We start from the raw sequence: 15245 nt of genomic DNA, 5'->3' as shown, positions 1-15245 counted from the left end.
AGACTTTACTGTTCGTTCGTGTTTCTGGCCGGTGAATCGGGAGTTTTGGCAAAGAAGCAGTAGGTTGTGCTGAGAACGCAAGTTTCTGTGAAGGTTTTGCGTCCGAATCGATCGGCGTGCTGTTGTGTTTGCGTTCTTGGAAGTTCTTGGGAGTTTGAGAGTTTTTGACCGATTGATTACTGGATCGATCGTTTGCTGGTGAAGGTTTTGTTCGCTGAAGTTTGATTTGCTGATTTTTCATGAGAAAGATGAGAAGCAACCGTTCAAGTCCCGTTGTGTCAGCTGCTCCAGAAGGCGCCATGACCATGGCGCAGATGATGGAGATCATGCGTGCGTTGCAGGCAAATGTGGAGGCATCGCGCATAGAGCAGGCAAAGATGCATGAAGACCTGGTCGCCTCTCAGGCCAGGAATGAAGAGCTCAGCAAAGTTACTGAGGAGTTGCGACAAGCTCTTCAGGAGCAGAGAGGACGCACAGTGGTTGAAGAAGTTGCGCCGTCGTCACCACCGCGTGTTTTCCCAATGCCATTTGCTCAGGCGATCACGGACACGCCGATCCCTGCGAGCGTGGTACCTGTGAAAGCCTCTTTCACAGGCGTGGAGGATCCTGAGGCACATCTCACTACGTTCCACACGCAGATGATGCTGTCAGGAGGCTCAGATGCGGTATATTGCAAGATGTTTGTGAGCACGCTCCAGGGAACAGCGCTGGAATGGTTTGTTAGCCTGCCTACAGGTCACATAACCAATTTCCAGCAGTTTTCGAAGCTTTTCGTCGACCAGTACATTGTGAACAAGGCGCCACCTAGGGTGTCTTATGATTTGTTCGACGTAAGGCAGTACCAGGGAGAGTCCCTTAGGGACTACTTGAATCGCTTTGGAGCACAGATGGTCCGCTCGCCCGCTAAAGACGAGGAGATGTTGGTATACGCTTTCAAAAAGGGCGTGCTTCCGGGACCTTTCTGTGAGGCGCTGATTAGGGCCCACCCCGCCACGTTTGCTGAAGTTAGGCGACTTGCGATGGCCCACATCACCGACGAGAGTGAGGTCGCCGAGAAGAGAGATAGCGTGGCCCCTGCTAGGCCACGAGCCCAGACTAGAATCTAGCCGCAGAGGGTGCTGGAGACGATGGCGGCCAAGAAGGATCAAAGGACTCGCCATCCTTATGACCCAAGGAAAAACAAGGGAAGGGGCCCAGGGTGCCCCCAGGGAGTACAATCACCCACCAAAGTACAAGTTTGTCATGGGGTTGGCGGACCTAATCGCCATTCCCAACATAGCAGCCAGGCTTAAGGCGCCTCAAAAAGTGGGCGACAAGGTGTTAGGACCAAAACCAAACGCCTGGTGCGAGTTCCACCAGAGTTTTGGTCACACCGTTGATTCGTGTTTGGCCCTGGGATACCAGCTTGACGACCTAGTCAAGAGCGGTTTCTTGAATGATTACCTGCTGGACAAGAGGACGGGAGGTGCGTCGAGCTCCCAGCCGGCGAGTGGTGAGGCTCAGCAGCATGAGATGCCCACTCATGGCAGATCCCCACCATCGCTGGAGGTTTCTCGGGTGGTGGATGCACTGCATCACAGAGGAAGAAATACGCGAGGCCTATGATGACGGTGGATATGTTCGAGGATCACTCGCCAGATGTGGACATCACGTTCACAAAGCAGGATCTTAGGGACGTTGTGCCTCACGACAACGATCCCATAGTCATCTCGCTCGTCACAGCGGGAAGGAAAGTCCACCGGGTATTGGTGGACCAAGGAAGCTCGGTAGATGTAATGTTCTGGCCGACTTTCACGCAGTTGTAGCTACCCCTTGACCAGCTAAGACCCTATGGAGGGTGCTTGTATGGGTTCGCTGGCGACCAGGTGGAGGTCAGGGGGTACATTGAGCTGAGAACAACGTTCACGAATGAGGTGGCCTCGAGGACGGAGAAGGTCAAGTACCTCGTTGTGAACGCCCCCTCAGCCTATAACATTCTGTTGGGGAGACCCACCCTCAACAGAATAGGAGCTGTGCCCTCAACCAGGCACATGAAGGTTAAGTTGCCATCAATGGAGGGAGTGGTGATCACCATCAGATCTGACCAGAAGGAGGCGAAGAAGTGCTATGAAAATAGCCTCAAGAATAAAAGGTCAGTAAGTTACATCACCACGACGCCGCCTCCCGGTGTGAAGCCTAGGCCGCCGGAGGCGATGTCACCATGATAAATGCTGAGGCTGAGGGAGAGAGCGTCGGACGAGAAGAAGAAGCGAGAAACCGCCCAGAGGAAGCGAGGGATTCGGGAATCGCCAGGGCGGTGATCGCCAGGGAAACCAGACCCAAACCCGTCGAGGAGTGGCTCGAGAGGGAGATCGGGGGAAAGGTCTTCAAGCTGGGAAGATCTTTGGAGGGTGAGCTCCAAGACCAGATCGCCAAGGTGATAGAACGGCATCTGGATGCTTTTGCATGGTCTGCTTCAGACATACCGGGAATTGACCCCGACTTCTTGTGTCACCATTTGGCAATGGACACACACGGCAGACCAGTGCAACAGAGAAGAAGGAAGTTTAATGAGGAGAGGAGACAGGCGATTAGGGATGAAACGCAAAAGCTCCTCGCCGCAGGCCATATCAAGGAGGTCCAGTACCCTGAATGGTTAGCTAATGTCGTACTGGTGAAGAAGAGCAACGGGAAGTGGCGCATGTGCGTCGACTTCACTGACCTGAACAAGGCTTGTCCAAAGGACTCGTATCCTTTGCCAAGCATAGATGCCCTGGTCGACAGTGCAGCAGGGTGCAAGTTGCTGAGTTTTCTGGACGCCTTCTCGGGGTATAATCAGATAAAGATGCATCCTATGGATGAAGAGAAAACTGCCTTCATGACTGAGAGGTCGTGCTACTGTTACAAGGTGATGCCCTTCGGGCTGAAGAATGCGGGGGCCACGTACCAAAGACTGATGGATAAGGTGCTTGCACCAATGCTGGGAAGGAATGTGCAAGCGTATGTAGATTATATGGTCGTGACCTCGTTAGAGAAGAGCAAGCACGTCTCGAATCTGGAGGAGTTGTTCACTACGATCGCCAAGTTCAGATTAAAGCTAAACCCCGAGAAGTGCATTTTTGGCGTGGAGGCAGGGAAATTCTTGGGTTTCCTCTTAACTGAAAGAGGAATAGAGGCAAATCCTGATAAGTGTGCTGCCATATTGGCGATGAGGAGCCCGGCTACCGTGAAGGAAGTGCAGCAGCTTACAGGTCGGATGGCCGCCCTGTCTCGTTTCGTATCAGCTAGTGGAGAGAAGGGCCATCCGTATTTTCAATGTTTGAGGCGAAACAACAAGTTTGTCTGGTCGAAGGAGTGCGAAGAAGCTTTCGTGAAGCTTAAAGAGTACCTGGCGAGCCCGCCGGTTTTGTGCAAACCCTTAGTAAGAATCCCTCTCAGGTTGTATTTTGCTGTAACTGAGAGGGCGGTGAGTGCGGTGCTCGCCCAAGATCAAGACCAGGCTCAGAAGCCTATTTATTTCGTCAGCAAAGTGTTACAAGGCCCGGAGATAAGGTATCAGGCCTTGGAGAAAGCTGCACTGGCTGTAGTATTTTCGGCGAGGAGGTTGCGCCACTATTTTCACAGTTTTACAGTGCTGGTGATGACCGACCTGCCCATCCAGAAAGTCTTGAAGAAGCCTGATGTAGCTGGGAGAATGGTGAAGTGGGCAGTGGAACTGTCGGAGTTCGACATCAAATATGAGCCCCGAGGACCGATCAAGGGGCAGATCTTCGCTGATTTTATGGTCGAGCTCTCGTCAGAAGCAGCACGAGTTGAAGGGGACGATTTTCGTTGGGTACTTTCGGTGGACGGATCGTCTAACCAGCAGGGTAGCGGTGCTGGAGTCATTCTAGAAGGGCCCAACGGCGTGCTGATAGAACAATCCCTGAGATTTTCTTTTAAAGCCAGCAACAATCAAGCAGAGTATGAAGCGTTGATCGCCGGAATCTTGCTGGCTAAGGAGATGGGGGCTAGGGTGCTGATGGCCAAGAGTGACTCGTTATTCGTCACGGGACAAGTAACAGGCGAGTTCCAGGCCAAAGATCCACAAATGGCGGCTTACTTGGAGTATGTACAGGAGTTGAAGAGTTCCTTTGTCTCATTTGAAGTGGTGCATGTGCCCAGAGAACAAAATGCCCGAGCTGACTTGCTAGCCAAGCTCGCCAGTTCGGGCAAGGGGGGTAGGCAGAGGACAATGATCCAAGAAACTCTGAAGACGCCTAGAGCGTTTGTGGCAGACCACTTGGTTCTGTAGATAAGCAAGTCGATGGAGAAAGCGGCGAGGAGTCACAGGTCCTTGACTCAGGAGACCTTGAGATCGCCGAGAATAAGGGCATGTCGGGGGGAGAGGGTGAACATGACGCAGCTCTGCGCTACGCATGAGCCAGACACATGGATAACACAGTACAAGCGCTGCCTGGCAGACGGCCTTCTCCCGCTGGATCCGACGGAGGCTAGGAAGATAAAGAAGAATTCCAGCAAGTTCACCATGATCGATGGCGAGCTGTATAGGTTTGGGTTTACACACCCACTCCTGGAATGTGTATACGGAGAAAAATGCACTAGAATTATGACCGAGCTCCATGAAGGTATATGTGGAAGTCACGTCGGGGGACGAGCTCTAGCTGCAAGAACTCTCCGTGCAGGTTATTACTGGCCAACGATGAGGGAGGATTGCAAGAGGTATGCACAGTGTTGCAAGCAATGTCAGCAGCACGCCGATTGGCACAAGGCGCCTCCAGAAGAGTTAAAGTCAATTTACAGCCCTTGGCCGTTTCATACTTGGGGAATTGACATTCTGGGACCTTTCCTATTGGCGGTCAGGCAGATGAAGTACTTGGTGGTGGCGATTGAATACTTCACCAAGTGGATCGAAGCGGAACCAGTAGCCCAGATCACCGCACACAAGATCGAGATCTTTGTATGGAAGAACATCGTGTGCCGGTTTGGTGTGCCTAAGCGCCCGGTGTCAGACAATGGAACTCAGTTTGCAAGTCACCTACTGAAGAAGCTGTGCGAAGAGGTGGGAATACAGCAGGTGTTTGCATCCGTCGAGCATCCACAGACAAATGGCCAAGTACAGTCTGCCAATCGGGTGTTGCTGAGAGGTTTGAAGATAAGGCTAGAGAAAGCCAAGGGATCGTGGGCTGAGGAGTTACCCCGTATAGTTTGGGCGTACCATACCACCGAGCAGTCAGGAACCCATGAGACCCCGTTCAGCTTGGTCTATGGATGTGATGCAATGATTCCAGTTGAAATCCAGGAGAGCTCGCCGAGATTCCAGAACTTTGTGGCAGAAGACTCGAACAAGGAAAGAAGGTTGAATCTGAACTTACTGGATGAGGTCAGGGAAGAGGCAAGGGTAAAGGCTGAGGCGGTGAAAAGGAGGATTGAGCGAAGGTATAACTCGAAGGTGATGCCAAGGCAGTTTAGAGAGGGCGACCTGGTGATGAGGAAGGCCCATCAGTACGAGATGGAGAACAAGTTATCGCCTAAGTGGATAGGACCGTTCAGAATAACCGAGGTGCTCGGGAACGGCGCCTACCGCTTAGAGACGTTAGAAGGAGGGGCGATTCCTCGCACCTGGAACGCCACACACCTCAAGTTATATTACAGTTAAAGCTTTGTAAGTAAAAACGAACATGAAGAGATTTACTAGCTTTCTGTTAAAACAGTTTGAAGGGGGCACTCTTTTTTCCCTAAGGAGGGTTTTTAATGAGGCCACCCAATAAAGAAGAGTTTTCAAAGTTTAAAGCTTCTAAGATTGCATGCTTGTTGTTTCGAAAGTTTTAGAAAAAAGACCTTATCACGCGTACGTGATTCAAGGCAAGTTTAAAGTTATACTGCATGCTTTCTAAATAAAAGTTTAAAGTCCCCATCGTTTTTCGGCGATTGGCGGCACCAGTTAAAAGTTTTAAAGTCCTCATCGTCTTTCGGCGATCGGAGGCACCAGCGATGATTAAAGACCTCAACGCTCTCGTGCGTCTTGAGGCAAGAAAAGTAAAAGACCTCCTCGCCCTCGAGCGAGTGCAGGCGAGAAAGAGAAAAAGTCCTCAGTGCATCCAGGGGGGAGGAGATGTACACCCTGGGCAAGTTGAGGCACCAGATAAAGTCCTTCTCGCCTTTGAGCGAGTTCAGGCCAAATAAAGTCCTTCTCGCCGTTGAGCGAGTTCAGGCGAGAAAAAGTCCTCAGTGCATCCGGGGGGGAGGAGATGTACACCCTAGGCAAGTTGAGGCACCAGATAAAGTCCTTCTCATCGTTGAGTGAGTTCAGGCCAGAGAAAGTCCTTCTCGCCTTTGAGCGAGTTCAGGCAAGATAAAGTCCTTCTCGCCGTTGAGCGAGTTCAGGCAGGATAAAGTCCTTCTCGCCGTTGAGCGAGTTCAGGCGAGAAAAAGTCCTTCTCACCTCAGAGTGAGTTCAGGCAAGATGAACTGAAAAGTCAGGGGTGTTCGTGACCTTAAACGGCGGGAAGGGCAGGAAAACGCCTTTCCCCCTTTAAGTGAAACATCAATATTGACTTAGTAAGACCAGAGAAGGCTTCCACGCTTGTAGGCGGTGTGAAGGCAGATAAAATCCTTCTCGTCCTGAACGAGTTCAGGTATGGCGTGAAGGGTGAAAGAAGTTAGAAAGGTGGCTAAGGTAGGTTCAAAGAGAACACCTCGCTATCCAGCTCATCATTCTGAAACTCAGGGAGGTGGAGAAGGATCCGAAAGGCGCCTCTACCCCCCAGATGAGGGAACAATATTCAAGTTATGAAGGCAAAGAAAGTTCACATCGCCAGAACCCTACAGCGATCAGAAGAGTTCCAGGCGATGACAGGGATAAGAGTCACTTTGCTAGGCAAATCAGGTAAACTGTGTTGTGATACTAGTTTAAGTTAAAACCTGCTGCCTAGTAAGTAACTTATTGCCTTAAGTTTGCAAGTCGTGTTAAATGTCATCGTTTGAGAGTTAATAGTTACTCAAGTTTTACTTCGAGTTAACAGTTTGATGAATTGTTATAAGATTAACAGTTTGTTCAAGTTCAAAGCAGTGAGTAAACGGTTAAGCCCGAGTATCGCTGAGTTGATTCATTTGAGTAAGTTCTACCGGTTATGTTGGTTAATCACACAGCGAGTAAGAGTAAGAAGTATTCCAAGGCAACTATCAGAAAACAACATCTTAGCAGAAGAAGTTATATAAAGCAGTATCAGTTCAAGTTTATACATAAACAGCTGTTACATATAAAGTTTTTACAAACAAAGATAAGCGCCAAGTTTCAAAAACAAGGTGATGGAGGGAGGCAGTTAGTCTTCAGATGGCACGATCTTTCCATCCACCACCTCGTTGCAGATTGATACCATGGAGAGGTCGAGCTCAGCGTATTGGCATGAGACTTGCTCCAAAAAGGCGTCGAACCCGGCGGCAAGGACTTGGGCGGAACTTTGCTCGAGCTCTTGTGCTTGTTTCTTCAGCTCGTCGGTTTGTTTCTTCAGCTCTTCGGCTTCTTCATGAGCCCGAGCAAGTTCTTCAGCGGCCTTTTTGCCTTCATCCCGGGCTTGAGCCAGCTCTGCAGCAATCTTCGTGTTTTCCTCTCGAGCTTTGGCGAGCTCAGCCATGGTGTCGTCTCTCTCTTTCTCGACCTTCCCGAGGAGGACCTCCCGATCTGCCGACCTTTTTTCTAGGTTTTCCACCTTGGTCGCATCTGCTTTCATTGCAGCCTCCAAGTTGGCCACCTTGAGCCTGTAAGGTACAAGCTTGCTCTCCAGCTCGATTTTCTCTTGGGCTTGGAGGTGCAGTTTTTGGCGCAGATCGGAGGCCTCCTTACGCGTGCCCCTTAGCTCAGCGCCCATGGCGTCCTCCAGCCTTGAATGATCGATCTCTGCCACCATCAGGTTGCAAGAAAGCTTTTTCGCCTCAATCCTTATCAGGCGGTTTGACTCCTGGAGCGTTGAGTTCTCCTCTTGGAGCTTGTTGAGGGAGTCCTTCACGGCCTTCGATACGATCGAAGGGAGATCCTCCGCCATCATCTTCAGCTTGGCTGTGAAGGGCCCCAAGACCTCGTCGACGGAAGATGGGAGGCTTGAGGTTGTTGCTGGAGGAGGTGCTGGGGAAGCTTGGTGTTGACTTTCACCACCACCCTCTTGAGTTTGCAGAGCAAGGGGGGCTTCTTGGCGTGGTGGTGAGGTCGGAGATTCGGTTATGAGTATTGGAGAGTTGTGAGCACCCTCATCTCCTCCTGGTGTGGCCCCAGCGATAGAGGTGGTTGAAGGAGGACCCTCTCCAGCAGATACGAATGGCGTGGAGGCGCTTGGAGGGTTCTCTATGAAATTGGGGTCGCTGTTTTCAACCACGGGGGGTGCGACAGCCAAGGGTGTTGCTTGGACTGGTTGTGTTGGAGCTGGAGGTGAGGGCGGTGTTGGTGTTGGGAGTGCAGGTGGTGAAGAGGGAGCCACCCTTGTTCTTTTGGTGACGAGGCCATCCTCAGTCGCCTCATCATCTTCTTCCTCTTGTACCACTTGAGGAGTTTTCCTCTTTGGTTTCCTCAAGACAAGCTTTTTCCTTTGAGGGGCGGGTAGTACCCCGAAAGAGGTTGCACCTCAGGGCGGCGTTTTGTCTTGAGTAGCGGCGATCGCCGCCACCGGGTTAGGCACGGCTTGGGAGCCCGCCGCCAGCTTGTGAGATCGGGCGATCGCCCTCAGTTCTGCTAACTTCCCTTTTCCCAACATATTATCTGCATGAGGTAAAGAACGGTTGAGTAATCAAAACAGAAGCAGATGATACAAGCACATTTATGCAGAGACAACATGAGCAATACATAGATGGAAAGATCGGAGTCAACACAGAGTAACAGAACGCCAAAGTAAAGCGGGGAAGACGCTAAGTTAAGTATTAACTCAAAGCGAAGGACTTGGTGCGGAGGTAGGAGCTAACCTTTGTGTATTTTGAGTTGGCTTTCGAAGAACTCGTAGGGAATGATTGAGGCAGTGGGGAAGGTGATGTTGGCGGCAGCTACACTCTTCCAGAAGAGGCAAAGGTCCTTGTCCAAATTGTCAGGGCTCCTTGGTCTTCTGAAGCTGTCCTTAGCGTCCTTGTCCCCCTTATGTACCCAATATAAGGGGAAGCCGTCGAGCAGTGAAGGATCTTGGTCGTTTTGGCACACCTTCACGAACTTCCCTTTCCAATCTTTGTAAGACTGCTGGAAGATTGAGAAGATGGATCTCCCAGTAATCCCGTTCAGACTGACCTAGAGGCGATCTCCAGGGTTTTTTGCCTCAAATAAGAAGAGAAAGACGTCGACGGAGGCCGGTAACAGCAGATGTGCACAAAGAATTTGGAATGCCCTTATAAACGCCCAGCTGTTGGGATGAAGCTGGGCGGGGGCGATGTTGAGCTCGGTTAGCAGCTCTCTCTCGAAGCGGGTAAAAGGAAGCCTAAGCTTCACTTTCTTGAACACGATGGTGTAGATGAAGCAGAACAACTCGTCGTTGCTCCCCTTATCGTCCGCGCAGACCGGTTCACCCGGGAAGCAGGGCAGCACGGCCACCTTGCTATCATGTTCTTTGTGGAAGGAAAGGTCGGGTTGGTCTCCTTTCCTCAATCGATGCACGCCCAGCTTGGTGTTTATTGAAGAAGTCTCTTTTAGCAAGGTTGGGGTGGCCCAAGGATAGAGTTCTTCATAGTCTCGTGGAGGAAGGGAAGCCCCTCCGGCGACTGGCGGAGTTGCCTGAGCGGGATTGGCGTGAGAAGAAGCAGGCCTCTCAGCCTGGCTAGAAGGAGCACCAGATGCTCGTGGTGGGTTGTGCGCTGGTGGAGGATTTGCCCCAGGAGCAACCCTACGCGCTTGGGGTGGAGGGTTTCGCGACGAAGAAGGAGGGTTCGCGGTGGACTTCGTGTGAGCCATCGCAGGAACTGCAAAGGAAAGAGAAAGGGATGAAATGAGGATGTACCGTCCCGTATCCGGGCGTTGACAAAGTCAAGGTCAAAGTCAACGCCTGGAGTCAAAGTCAACACAAGGCGTTGCCTAGGTGAAGAGACGCCAAGTCCCAGCGTCGCCAAGAAGAAGCGTCGCCAAGGCAAGGCGTCGCCTAGGTGAAGGCGTCGCCCAACCAGGGCGTCGCCAAGGTCACATATCACTACGGCAAGGCAATCACAGTGTGGTTCCCCGATACCCATGGGCAGGAAAGACCATGGAGGGAGCGACGCCGTGGAAGGCCTCAGGTCCCGATGATCCGGGGTAGTGATGAAGAGAAGAGAAAGGTGGCTTCAAGGCCATAGTGACAGCACCAGTGTAGGGCAGCCTGACTCGTGAAGTACCCCTGCCGCCCCAGAGACGCCTTTGGGACAGATACGACTCAAGAGGAGGGTCACGCCCAGGGTAGCCGGGTGCGGGGTACGAGAGGAAGGCAGATACGCTCTCAAAGTGAGTGACTAGATGTTTGGGGGCATGAGTTGGCACCCAAAAAGTCACCCCTAGCGCAGTAGCACTCCCAAGCAGGAGGACTCACACGTAGAAACGTCCCCAGATGGGCAGAAACGTCTCCAGATGGGGTTATGGCGTCGTGAGGCCCTCCACGTGTACGACAACCAGGTCAGAATAGAAACACCATTTAGTCAGGTACCAGGTAATTAAAGTCCTTCAATACAGTTTCTGTTTCGAGCATTTAAGGTACTATAAAGGCTCTCGAGCGTTTCAACGTCTTAAATGCGCTACGTTTTCTAATTAGGCGCGTTAATTACGTGCGTTACGTTTTATGATTAAAAGCGCTTTAAGGCGCTTTAAATGCTTGGGGTAGTTTAAATAGCGCCGGGAATGTTGGAAACAGGGTTGGAACTTTTGGCAAATTTCCCAGAAACTCTCTAGTTGCTTGCTCGAGCCTTGAGGTTACGCACAAGGGACTAGGGAAAGATTTTTGCTAGAAGGAGAAATATACACTAGACACAGTTCTTTTTTACCACCTTCAGAGTGCCATACGCGGTGCTCCGATACGGAGGTGCACAGTTTTTGGTGTTTCTTGCTGGCTGACTTGAGCGTCGGAGTGCAAACGGCCGCTAGGGCGCCCTTTTGTCCTTCTTTGCAGGATTACACAGGTAACCAGTGGGAAAGAGTCCCTAGCTGACGGCTGAGGTTGCGCACGAAGACGTCCCAGGTCTACCGGACGGAACATTTGGCGCCCACCGTGGGGCCGATATAAAACATCAGTCCCATCACAAGTTCGAGAAGATCTACCAAGTTACAGTAACGTTTGAGGAAGTTGGAAGAGACCGTGACAATGGCCCCCACCAGTATGCATTGTTTTTGAATTACTAAAGGAGGAAAAACCTGTTTTGGAAGGAACAAAGAAACTGGACAGCTTTTTCACATTACATTTCATTTCAGGATTCTATCCTAAACCATTTTTATTGAAAACAGCATTCTGTGAACCTAATAAGGTTTCAAGATTTTCTCTTCCCTTAGTGAAATTTGAAAGCGTTTTCAACAAATACTCAACCTGTTTTTCCAGCTTTTTGCAATTATCACAAGTTTTAATTGATGCATGTAAACATGTCAATTCAAGACTAATTAATTCAGTTTTAGCTTTGTGCAGTTCTTCTTCAAGAGCTTTAACCTTTGGTTCAAGTACCCTATTTACTCTATTCAATCTGTTGCACATTATAGCCAACCTGTTTGCTTCATCATGTGTTTTGTACCGCCCTGGTGGTCGGGTGCGATGACGTGGCACCCTGCTACAGTGCAGGCGTGTTGACAAGGCGCCAGGTTGGCAGTTGGGAAGGAAGTCGGGAGGCACGTGTAGTCGCCGATTGTTGAGTTGGCGTGTTCCGATCTCCAGCTTACCAGAATAGGCGATCGCCAGGTTGGGGATGAAGTCGCCAGACGCAGACTCAGGCGACCAGGCAGTCGGAGATCGCCAGAACAAGTACATCGCCGAAGGTGAAGGAGAAGCAGATTATGAAGGCGGCCGGCGAGACCACAGGGAAGGTGTATGAAGGCCCTACCTCGCCAGTTTCAGTAGAGATCGCACTCCTGAGTTAGCTATGCACTGGGCAGTACCATGCATAGGTAACTTAGCCAAAATGAGAGTAGAAACAGCGCCAAGTCAGGGAGCCTCCGGATGATGGCACGTGTACAGTTGGATACGAGCCACGTGTCCAAGTCTGTAACTGCCAGGAGAGAGAAAACCACCAGGTATATAAGAGTTCCTAACAGATTTTCTAAGGTACGCACGTTCAGTTCATACACTTTACGCTTGCGAGTGACAGAGCTGTTTGTGAGAGAGAGTTTTCACGGTTCCAGTTCTTAGTATTTGGTGATACCGTCACTGACTTGAGCGTCGGAGTGCGATCGGCCGCAGCGGCGCCGTGTTGTTTCTTTGCAGGTTCTTGAGATAGATCCAGAGGAGGAACGGAAGTGAGAGGCGGCGCGCACGTCGATCCTTTGACGAGGCATTCTCCAGTGCTCCGGTCAACAGGCAGGATCATCAGGCGCCCACCGTGGGGCCGTGTAAAACGTGCTCCCATCCACAGCGTGAGTTCGTGGAAGTTTTCGAGGTTTTCCGCGCGGTTGTGTGCTGGTGCAACCGTCGTTTGCAGTTTCTTTGAGTTTTGTTCGGTGAGTTTGTGTTTGGTACCGTTTGCTTGGCTTTCAATCGTTGGAGTGAGGTCTCTTGTTGCTTGCGCGCAATCTGTCTGGTGGAAGTTCGAGTTCTTTGGTGGTTTTCTGCGAAGGTTTGCGGTGTTCTTGGGTTCTTGCACGGTTCCTTGAGTCTTCTCCGATAGATCGCTGATTCGTTCGTGGTTGAAGTGTTGTTTGCTGTATTTCTGTGGTTCGCTGAAGTTAATGAGAAAGATGAGAAGCAATCGTTCCAGTCCCGTGGCTCCCGTCGCAGCTGAAGGCGACGCCGCCATGACCATGGCGCAGATGGCAGAAATGATGCGCTCATTGCAGGCCACTGTAGAAGCCTCGCGCGTCGAGCAGGCAAGGATACATGAAGACCTGGTCGCCTCTCGCGCCAGGAACGAGGAACTCAGCAAGGTAGCTGAGGAGCTACGTCGAGCTCTTCAGGAGCAGCAGGTTCGTTCTTCTGCTGAAGAGGTGGCACCGTCGACGCCGCCTCGTGTTTTCCCAATGCCTTTCATTCAGGCGATTACCGACACGCCAATTCCCACGAGCGTGGTCCCGGTTAAAGCTGTTTTTACTGGCGTGGAGGATCCAGAGGCTCATCTGACCACGTTCCACACACAGATGATGCTGTCAGGAGGGTCGGACGCCGTCTATTGTAAGATGTTCGTGAGCACGCTCCAGGGAACGGCGATGGAGTGGTTTGTGAGCCTGCCTAATGGCCACATAACTAATTTTCAACAATTCTCGAAAATCTTTGTCGAGCAGTATATTGTGAACAAGGCACCGCCCAGGGTGTCCTATGATCTGTTTGATATAAGGCAGTACCATGGGGAGTCCCTCAGAGACTACCTCAATCGCTTCGGAGCACAGATGGTCAGATTGCCGGCCAAGGATGAAGAAATGCTGGTCTATGCCTTCAAGAAGGGCGTGCAGCCAGGGCCATTCAGCGAGGCCTTGATCAGGGCTCATCCAGCGACGTTTGCTGAAGTCAGGCGACTTGCAGTGGCCCACATCGCCGACGAGAGCGAAGTCGCCGAGAAGAGAGGCAGCGTGGCTCCCGCCAGGCCACGCGCCCAGACCAGGATCCAGCCACAGAGGGTGCTGGAAACGGCGGCGGCGGCCAGAAAGGACCAAAGGACTCGCTATCCTTACGATAGGAGAAATAAGGGAAGAAGTCAAGCGCGCCAACCGCCAGCACGCCAACAACCAGCACGCCGGGAATACAATCGCCCGCCTAAGCACAAATTCGTCATGGGACTAGCGGACCTGATCGCTATCCCTAACATATCTGCTAGGTTGAAGGCGCCCGAGAAGGTGGGCGACAAGGTGCTGGGGTCAAAGCCAGACGTTTGGTGCGAGTTTCACCAGTGCTTTGGCCACAACCTGGACTCGTGTTTGTCTTTAGGATACCAGCTCGATGATCTGGTTAAGAGCGGGTTCCTAAACGACTATCTGCTGGACAGAAGGACCGGAGGAGCGTCAAGTTCCCAGCCGGCAGGTGGAGAAGCCCAACAACACGAGATGCCTATCCATGGGGAAATCCACACCATTGCAGGGGGTTTCTCAGGTGGTGGATGCACCGCATCGCAGAGGAAGAAGTATGCGCGATCGGTGATGTCAGTGGACATGTTTGAAGATCACTCGCCGGAAGTGGACATTACGTTCACCAAGCAGGATCTTCGGGACGTTGTGCCTCATGACAACGATCCCATTGTTATTTCATTGATCACGGCGGGAAGGAAGGTCCATAGAGTTCTGGTGGACCAAGGAAGCTCGGCAGATGTAATGTTCTGGCCGACTTTCACGCAGCTAGAATTGCCCCTTGACCAGCTAAGGCCCTATGGAGGGTGCTTGTACGGGTTCGCTGGCGACCAGGTGGAGGTCAGGGGGTACATTGAGCTGAGAACCACGTTTACTGATGAGGCTGGGTCGAGGACGGAGAAAATCAAGTACCTCATCGTAAACGCCCCTTCAGCATATAATATCCTGTTGGGAAGGCCCACTCTTAACAGGATAGGCGCCATTCCATCGACTAGGCACATGAAGGTGAAGCTGCCGCCCATGGAGGGGGTGGTGATCACGATCAAGTCGGACCAGAAGGAAGCGAAAAGGTGCTATGAGAATAGCCTGAAAAACAAAAGGTCCGTGAGCTATGTAACGACCACCCCGCCTCCCGGTGTGAAGCCAGACCACCGGTAACAGAGGAGGCCGCCGGGAGGGATGTAGAGATGGTAGATGCTGAGCTGGGGGAGAGGAATGCTGGCCTGGAGGAAGAAGAGGCGCGGAATCGCCCTGAAGAAGCGAGGGAACTGGGAATCGCCAAGGCGGTGATCGCCAGAGAATCCAGGCCCAAACCCGTCGAGCAGTGGCTCGAGAAGGAGATCGGGGGGAAAGTTTTCAAGCTCGGAAGATCTCTGGAGGTCGATCTCCAGGACCAGATCGCCAAGGTGATTGAACGGCATCTGGACGCGTTTGCCTGGTCCGCTTCGGACATGCCCGGGATCGATCCCGACTTCTTGTGCCATCATCTGGCGATGGACAACATGGTAAGACCGGTGCGACAAAGAAGGAGGAAATTTAATGAAGAGAGGAGGCAGGCGATCAAGGACGAGACCCAGAAACTCCT

General features: G+C 51.7%; 1 protein-coding gene across 1 annotated transcript; it reads right to left on the bottom strand.

The window, feature by feature from the left end:
* Positions 1-7304: 7304 nt before the first annotated feature.
* LOC137833236 (uncharacterized) lies at positions 7305-8024 on the bottom strand. Its single transcript, XM_068641595.1, has one exon. The coding sequence runs from the start codon at positions 8022-8024 to the stop codon at positions 7305-7307; it is 720 nt and encodes a 239-aa protein (XP_068497696.1).
* Between the last annotated feature and the right edge of the window lie 7221 nt (positions 8025-15245).

The sequence above is a fragment of the Phaseolus vulgaris genome, chromosome 6 (genome assembly GCF_000499845.2).
Source record: "Phaseolus vulgaris cultivar G19833 chromosome 6, P. vulgaris v2.0, whole genome shotgun sequence".
NCBI lineage: Eukaryota > Viridiplantae > Streptophyta > Magnoliopsida > Fabales > Fabaceae > Phaseolus > Phaseolus vulgaris.
Note: the sequence above shows the minus strand (reverse complement) of the source record. Positions and strands in the feature narration are given on the sequence as shown.